This window comes from Hydra vulgaris, chromosome 01 (assembly GCF_038396675.1).
Source record: "Hydra vulgaris chromosome 01, alternate assembly HydraT2T_AEP".
NCBI lineage: Eukaryota > Metazoa > Cnidaria > Hydrozoa > Anthoathecata > Hydridae > Hydra > Hydra vulgaris.
This window is the reverse complement of record NC_088920.1, coordinates 38698551-38708016: the sequence shown is the minus strand read 5'-3', so window position 1 is coordinate 38708016 and position 9466 is coordinate 38698551. Positions and strand designations below refer to the sequence as shown.

General features: G+C 29.8%; 1 protein-coding gene across 1 annotated transcript; it reads right to left on the bottom strand.

Moving 5' to 3' along the window:
• Nucleotides 1-8571: 8571 nt before the first annotated feature.
• LOC136074387 (uncharacterized) lies at nucleotides 8572-9063 on the bottom strand. Its single transcript, XM_065786700.1, has one exon. The coding sequence runs from the start codon at nucleotides 9061-9063 to the stop codon at nucleotides 8572-8574; it is 492 nt and encodes a 163-aa protein (XP_065642772.1).
• Between the last annotated feature and the right edge of the window lie 403 nt (nucleotides 9064-9466).

The following is a 9466-nucleotide window of genomic DNA, read 5'->3' as shown; positions in this document are numbered from 1 at the left end:
AATCTTGACATTAGGTTTTACAACTAAATTTTTAACGAAGTTCTCCTTAAATAGCTGATACCCAGAGATTTTATGCTTTGAAGCACCTCTAGCTCCGAAATCAGTCGAACTATCGTCTATAATTAAATATTTGTGTATTTTTGTCTTGGCTTATATTAGGTAGTAAGGAAAGACATCTTGACCAAGAGCTTATTTGTTCTTGTACAACTTCTTCAGCATCTATTTGGTTAAACTGACTAGATATTTCTCGAAATACTGGTTGAGTAGCGATTGAAATGTTTTTAAAAAAACATGGATCAATATCAATAGTATTTGAATCATTTTCCAAACTAGTTTCATAGCTATCAACTTTTTTTATTGCTGACATGATAATATGTTTTGATAATTTGTTTATTTTCGGTGAATACAAAGACCAAAATGCACCGCGGTTTTTTTCTATAGAGGGAACGCACAGTGGGCCAGTAGGTAGTCAAAATGGGAAAAATTTTAGTTGTCTAATCTTGAAAACCTATTTAATTTTAGTATCTACATACATTAGGAGAAATCTATTGATAATTTATTTATATTAAATCCCTTAGTTACCAGGACTCTAAGCATTTGAATATTGAGATATAATAAAAAAAAATAAAAAGTTATAAATAAGTAATTAACGGTGACATCAACGTTGTGTTATATTTCAATTACATCTACGTTTTTGAAACAAAAAATTAGTACATGTTATTCTAGAGTATTTAGAGATAAGAAAAACCAATGTGTGAAATAAATTTGTCATAGCATGTTATCTCAGTTATACTTTGAAAATCACAGATTAAAAAAAAAATTTTCTTAAGAAACTTATTTTTTGCCGCACAATAACTAATAATTACCACAATTTGCCATGTGTTGTCTTATATTTATTTGAGCTATATGATGCTTCAATCGAGTTTTAATTGATTGCTCGTCCCCTTAAATCCCCGTTCAGATTTTATGTATGTTTTAACTTGGTTGCTATGGTACTAAATTTTGCATAGCAACAACTCATTTTTACATTAACGTTGTTTTAACAGTATTTTACTTGCGCTAAATACACAATATTGGGGGTATGTATTAAAATGAGATTCAGAATTCTTATGAGGTTAACTTTTTTTGGTTACTATGGATACCTTACTTTGCATAACATAGCAACAACATATTTTCGGTAGTTGTTAGTAATTTAATTACTAACACTGACAGTAATTTAATTACTTTTAATTTTAATTACTAACACTTGTAGTAACTTAATTACTAACAAGTATTAGTAGTCCAGGCGGCATATATATTATAACATTTTACTTTTAAATACAAAATACTTGTTACAATAATTATTTAGATATGGTTTTGTTAAACTTAGACATTCATAATTTTCTCCAAAAAAACAATCTTAGTATTTCAAAACAAAATATTACTGAAGATATATTAAAATTTATTCAGCCAAAATTTGCTGATTTTAAAGACGTTGATTTTAGACATGCTGTTCAACGATTTGTTTACTTGTATAAAAAAAAGTGGAAATCTGCAAACTATAGTGTGAAAAATTTTGAAAAGAAGTTTGTGAACTGGCTTAATGAATATTTAATTGTCAGAAAAAAAGACAATGAACCAACTGCAAGTAGACGTGGTCGAAAACCAGTTGCATTTGATAATAGTTCTAATAAAACTAAAAAACGGCGTGTATCTTGTTTTATTGAATCTCATTCATCCAATGAATTATTTTTTGCTTCTAATAAAAATTTAGAGATGAATCTGTTGTTATTGCTGCCAAGAATGTTTTAAATATATCAAATACAGATAAAGCAACTAAATATTCAGCAGACGAAGCACTGGCTTTAATAATTGATGCAAGTCTGACAAAAGCTTCCTATCAATTGATAGAATATAGAAGCGGAGCCTTGGAGAAAGAATATAACATCTACCCCGCTTACAATGATGTCAGAGATGCAAAATTGAAATGTTATCCTGCAAACATAACAGTGGAGGACTATTCAGCTTCAGTTCCTTTAAAAGATTTAATGACTCATACTTTGCAAAGAATCTGTGCAGTTCAGGAACCTGTGCTAAGGCACTTGATATTGAACGACAAAGCAATAAAAACAATGACACTAACGTGTAAGGCTGGTTTTGATGGTGCTACTGGCCAAAGCATTTATAAACAAGTTTTATCAGAACCCGACATTAACAGAGATTTAAAGCGTGAAGAATCATTATTTATTACTTGTCTTGTCCCATTGGATTTGACTGGATTTAACAACAGCAACGAAAAGGTGCCTATTTGGAGAAATCAAAAGTCGTCCTCCACAGCCTATTGTAGACCCATAAGATTTGCATACAAAATGGAATCCAAGGAATCTGTGATTGAAGAAGATCAGTACATTAAAAGTGAGATAGAAAGCTTGGGTATGATTTTATTAGAGGTTTGCGGATCTTCTATTGAAGTGAATTGTATTATTGAACTTACAATGATTGATGGGAAGGTTCAAACAATATTATCTGAAAAAATAACTCATACCAATGCTGTTCAGTGTGTGGTGTCTCTCCAAAAAATATGAATAGTCTTGATATCCTTAATATAGATTATACTAACAGAGAGTTCAAATATGGTCTTTCCAGTCTTCATGCATGGATTCGATTGAGATGTTATTGCACATTGCATATAAAAAAGAAACAAGAAAGTGGCAAGCAAGATCTAAAGAACACAAAGAAAAGGCATCTGTAGCTAAACAAAAGATTCAGACTTATTTTATGAACAAAATGGGACTTGTTGTTGATTTCCCTAAAAGTGGTGGTTCTGGAACAAGTAATGATGGCAATACCTCAAGGCGTGCTTTTGCAGCATATGAACAAATAGCTGAAATTCTGGGTATTGACCAAAACCTTATATTCAGATTTTAAATTATCTTGGTAACGCTCTCTTCAGGATATGAAATAGAATGCTTAAAGTTCAAGGATTATTGTTTTGACACTTTTAGACTATATGTGTCCCTTTATCCATGGTATTACAATACATGGTATTACATTATCCATGGTATTACATACATGGTATGGCTCAATCAGTTCACAAAGTATTGATACATGGACATGACATAATTAAAAGCCTTACATTACCCATCGGACTTATGTCAGAGGAAGCTCAAGAGGCTAGAAATAAAGACTTTAAATCTTATTGCGAAAATTTCAGCCGAAAAACATCCAGAAAAGCAACAAATACTGATCTTATCAATAGACTCCTAGTTTCCAGTGATCCTGTTATTTCATCATTGCGTAAATCAACATCACACCAAACAAATCATAAAGCATTTCCTTCAGATGTTTTACAATTACTTAAACAATCTTCAAACGATATTATTGTTTCATAATTTTTTGATGTAATTTAAAATTGATAACGTTTTCTTGCACTATTTTTTGCTTTTATTATTCCTAAAACATTATTTACCTAAATACTCAATTTTTATTCAATATAGGTGGGTCAAAAATCCGATAAGATATTCAAATATCAATTTACCCCTTTGTAACTAAGGAAAGTATCCGGTAACTAAGCAATATAAGTATCCATAACAACTAAATTTAAAAAATTATCACTTTTGTAAGAAGTGTGATCTCATATTGGTACTCATGCCAAATTTAGTGAATATAGCACTTATAAAATATCTGCAGATAACAAAAGTAGGTTGTTGCTAAGCAAAATAAAGATATCCATAGCAACGAAATAAAAAAATATTACCTTCATAAAAAGCGCAGACATCATATTAGTACTCATACTAATTTTAGTGAATATAGCTCTAATATTAAATTAGTTATGAATTTTGTCCAGTAAAAGTGCATTCTGGCCCACTGTGGAACGGTCCAATAAAAATACCAATCATTTTAAATGCTACTTTATAAATGCAACAATAGTTTTCTTATAATAAATATCGTATCGTAACCGCTGAAATCGAAAAAAGATAAATAATCTTTTTTATAACTTCATATTCATCAAATATGAAAATATAATTTTATTCATAGCGAAAACACACACTTTAAAAAACTCATTTGAGACATATTTAGAACATAAATAAAACCTTTTTTTTTTAATGATAACGTACGACTCAAAATAATGGCGGGCGACCAAAATTAACTAAATTATTACTCTCAGTCGCCCGCCGGACGACCGACCAAAATCCTAGTGTACACCACTGAAAAGGTATATAATGAAAAATAAATACATAGGAGAGTATTTTTTAATAAGACTATTAACAGTGATATGTTGCTTTTATTGAAGTTTTTATTCTAATAGCTATCCAAATATTGTTTTGTTAATCTATTGTTTTGTTAATCTATTGTTTTGTTAATCTATTGAGAAAATTAGAACGAGAAATTGAGTTTTCAGTTTTAAAAGAATGAGGGAGATTGTTCCAAGCATTGGTGCACTAATGTTTAATTGATTCGCTGCCAAATTTTATTGTCCTAGTATGTTCTACAAATTGTTGTTGCATGAAGAGGATCATAGGAAGTGAGAATTCTGTTACATATTTAAAGAAAAAAATTCTTGAAGGAAATCGGAAGTTTATCATGAAGATAATCCCATACAAATAAACAATTTAAAAAAGTAATATTGTGGTTCAGCCAAGAATTTTTGATAATTTATACAGCAGAGAAACATTGTCAAATAGGAAATTTTGAAAGTGAATAATTTTAGGGGCTTTGTTTTGAAGTGAAACTAATTGGTTTAAGGGACTTTTTTTTTCCGATCCAAATATGGCATAATAAATACTCATAAGTGTTTCAAAATTTACGAAATTTCTAATCTTGGCTAACATTCCAACTGATCGACTTAGCTTAGTCTGTAAGTAAGTTTGATGTTACTTAAAAGAAAGACTCTCATCCAGTCAAACTTCAAGGTACTTCACAGTTTTTGACAAAGTTAATATTTTTCCATTAATGTTAAAAGTGCATTGTTCGTTGTTTTTTGGTTTTAAAGACAACTACTTTAGTTTTTGTAGCGTTTAGTGAAATTTTATTTGGTCTAAGCCAATTAATAACAGAAAATATGGCCACATTAGTTTTTAACCGCATTTTTTCAAGCAAATCTTCAACAATTAACAGGTATGTTAAAACATTATTAATGCAGGTGTTTAGTTTGTTGATGTATTCCAGGAAAAGCAGAGGCCCCAATATTGCCCTTGAGGGACTCCCGAAATTATAGCTTTGGTTAATGAAGATATTTCCTTAACTGTAACATATTGAAGTCTGTTATTTAAGTAGGATTTAAACCATTTAAGTGGAGTTCCACGAACACCATAGTATTGTAATTTGGCAAGAAGAACATAGTGATTTACTGTGTCAAATGCTTTTTGCAGGTCGAGGAAAACACCACAAACAAACTTATTTTTTATCAAGGGCATTTCTTAAAGTTTCTGTAAAATCAATTAGTGCATGTGTAGTAGAGTGGTTACGTCTAAATCCGTATTGTAATTTAAGAAAGCAGTTAAAGGTATCAAAAAAGTTGTACAGTCTTTTGTGCATAGTTTTTTCAAATATTTTTCCAATGTTGGATAACAAAGAAATCGGTCTGTAATTAGATGGTTTAAGCTTTGACACATTTTTGTGAATTGGAATAATGTTAGCAATCTTAAAAACTTAAAAAAATATAATATTACTAGTAATATATAGCATAATGATATATATAGTATACTAAAAATTATTTGTCAATATTAATATATTGACATATAAGTTATGTCAACATTATTGACAATAAGTGTAACTTTTTGTGTAAGTTACGCTTATTGACAATAAGAATAAAAAATTTATACAAACTGGAAAAATTCTTACGATATATTAAACTTTAGAATTAACATATACATTGTCATTTCTATATCCATTTAAAACTTTTTTTAATTTTTTTTTAATTTTAAAACTATAATTTTATTATTTTTTGGCTTACAAGCACGCTGTCAATAAAATGCTTTATAAAGATGGAATAATTAAAATGAAATTCGCATAACTTAATTAAAATGATACACACTTAATTATGTGTTTTTGTCATTGGACTTTGATCGTATTCTGAGTGATACTTTCTTGCGCTGACCACACTATGACTGAAGATGACTTTTTAAAATGGAATATATCTGACCTGCAGAACTTTTTATCAAAAAGATTAATTAATCAAACCGGAAATAAAGCAACTTTAGCAAAGAATGTTTACTATGCTTATTGCCTGAACTTACAAGCTCATGTGCAGAGTGCTCATGACAAGTTGAATAAAAGAAAAACTTCATCAAAATTAATTGTAGACCCAAAATTCTTAACTTATGGTTGGGTTATTGGTCCGTCGCTATTCCCAGATGTAACATATGCAGAAGGTCAGTTATATTTAAACAAAAGAAATGCTAGAAAAGCTTTTAGAGGTGGCAAAAGTTTATTAAAATCAGACCATCTTTCCAATATTTGGAATCACAATATCAACTCTGACTCTAAGTATTGCTACATTGCAGCTTATTGTTTACCTGAACAAAAAAGCAATAATCCTGTTTATAATGTTTGGGTATTGATTTAAAAAAAGCCAGGTACAATAAAATCTGCAGATTGTGATTGTGCAGCTGGTTATGTTTATTAAAATTTATTTCAAAGTAATATGTTTTTGCTAAATTAAATTTTTTGACAATTTTTTGGTTTTATGTCAGTCTGAATAACTAACTTTATTTTATTGATAAACAAATATTATTTCAAAATCTTTGTTATGGAGCTTAGTTTAAAGAAAGACTTATTTCTGCAAATATTTTGAAAATTTGGAACTTTTTATATTGATAGAAAGATTTTAATAATTTAATGATTAAATTTGATTTTTCATTTGTTATCTGCAATTTTTACTTTAAAAAAAATATACTATTTTAATTTTAGAATATCTGGTTGCTGTAAACATGTTGGTGCACTTTTATGGTATGTTGAACATAGTGTAAAGATTGGTGACAATAAAACATGTAAATTGAAACCTCTCGAATGGTTCAAACCATCAAAAAAAGTTCAAAAACTCTATGGATCATCAATGCTAAGTGAAATTGAAATAGTAAAACCTTTATTAAAAGATACCTTAGTGTTTACAAGAAAAAAGATTCAAATCATTTAAATTTTGATCCACGAGCCATAAATCAACGAGAAGTTTCCATGACAAAGGAAGATGTAGATTCTTGGGCACAGATAAAAAATTATAATTGTGGATATGTCATGCTTATGCAAACAAAAAATGTTGTTCCTATACCTGATATTTCCAATGTTGCTCAAGAAATCGAAGTTAATACTTTCTTGCATCCATCTCTCCCTAAAACACCTTATGAGGTTGTAACTTATTTAGATTATAAAATTACATATAAAGTTTTATTGATGCAGTTAGCTACAAATTTTGACGAAATTTCTGAACAAGAACACTTAACAAGAAAGCAGTCATGTAATAATGATTGGCATAAACACCACAAAAGTAGAGTCACTGCATCAAAAGTTTATAGTGTTGTTTGTAAAGTAAATAATGATCTAGAGATTTTATGTCCAGAAAAAATAACATCCATTATCGTTGGCGTATTATGTAAGTCAAAAGGTTTTAAAACGAAAGCTACTTCCTGGGGATTACGTCATGAAAAAGATGTACTCGAAGCATACTTAAAAAAAATCATAGATTTATGAAAGTGACTGGATGTGGTTTATTTGTAAATAAAGATTTACCAATAGTTAGTGCATCACCTGATTCCCTTGTTCATTGTGATTGTTGTGGCACTGGATGTGTCGAGGTTAAATGTCCTTGGACTCATAGAAGGTTAACAATTCCAGAATTTGCCGTTATCAAAGGCACATGTTTAATATTTGAAAAAAATACAATTGTACTTGATCCTCAACATTCTTATTATAGTCAAGTGCAGTGCCGAATGGCTTCAACCATTCGTATTGTGATTTTGTTGTTGGAACTTCGAAAGACTTATATAGTTATCGTGTTCATTTTTCAATTGATTTTTGGCAAAGTTGTGTTAAAAAAATTGATTTTTTTTACAAAACTATTATCTTGCGTTATATGATAAACGAAGTGATCTCCAAAAATGTAGAGTCTGTTTTGAATGAAACTTTGCTTAAAGTTTGTGACAATAATAAAATGATAAATAATGACGATGAAATTGATTTTTTTATTTCATAACATTTAATATTACAAAAAGTCAAAATAAGGGCTAAAAATATTTTTTTAAATTACATTTATTTTAATTAGTTAGGAATGAAGTATTTTAATGTTTTAAAATGTCTTGTAATTTAAATTTTGTTATGATTCTTGTAATCAACTAAAAGAGGTGCTAAATTAGTAATAGCTTCAATTATAATAAAGATATGATCTAGCAAATCATTCATACTCAGTAGTAAAGGTGTTTGCAGCAATCGAAAGTCTTTTACGCGAGCAATTGCACGCTCTACGTGAATTCTTGCTCGGGCTATCAGGGTAGTTTTAGAAGTTAACTTAATGGTAAACTTCCCTTTGCTTTTAAGAAATGGTGGTATTACTAATTTAACTTTCCTTGCAATTAAAAGATCACCGATATTAAATCCTTAATCCACCATTACAACATCTCCTTCATTTAATGTGTCTAGGTAAGCTGATGTTTCGACAATATATCGATCTGAAGATGAACCTCCGTATGCTTGAGATATATTATTTATCAATCCGGAAGGTGCTATGCCTATAGCTTTTTTCCAAGTGTTTCGATTTTTGTAAGTCGAATATGTTTGAGCTTGTGCTTTGGCAATACTTGGTCGCTCACATTGACCTTCTGTGCAGTGTAGTACTGAGACCACATTATCTCCAAAAGGCTTAAAACATTCTGGGTAACAAGTTTTATTTTGCTCCCGAGTAACTGGCTGAATAAAAATCTTAAATTCAAGTGCTAAAAAAGGAATCCAGGTACTTAGGCTGCGAGAAACAGTAGCTTTTAAAAGACCAAAACGATAAGATAAGTCTTCATGGCTACACCCCATTCGAATCTTCATTAAAGTCAAAAGCATAAGATCTTTACCATTCATTTGGTTCAATGGACCAAACATTTTCATGGTGGTTGATTCGTTATTTAGTGTGTTGTTTAAAGAAGAATCGCGGTAGATTGTGAGAAAAGGAACTTTATGTTCAAAGTGCTTGTATAACAATCATACATTAAACCTGTTTGTATACCCGTCATACTTTTCAGCAATGTATCATTTTTACTTATTTCAGAATATGATAATCTTTGCGACTTTTTAATTTTGTTGATACGTTGCATTCAGTATTGTAACAACCTGCAGCGAAATGGTTAGAACTGACTTTAGTAGATCCTACACGAGCAATAAAATTGGTTTTTTTTGCCGTTTTTATCCACAACAGTTCTATTTATGGATTTGGTCCATAATTTTGCATCTTCAAGATTTTTGGGAGAATGCCATCACAGTATGCCTACGTGACTTTTGATAACAT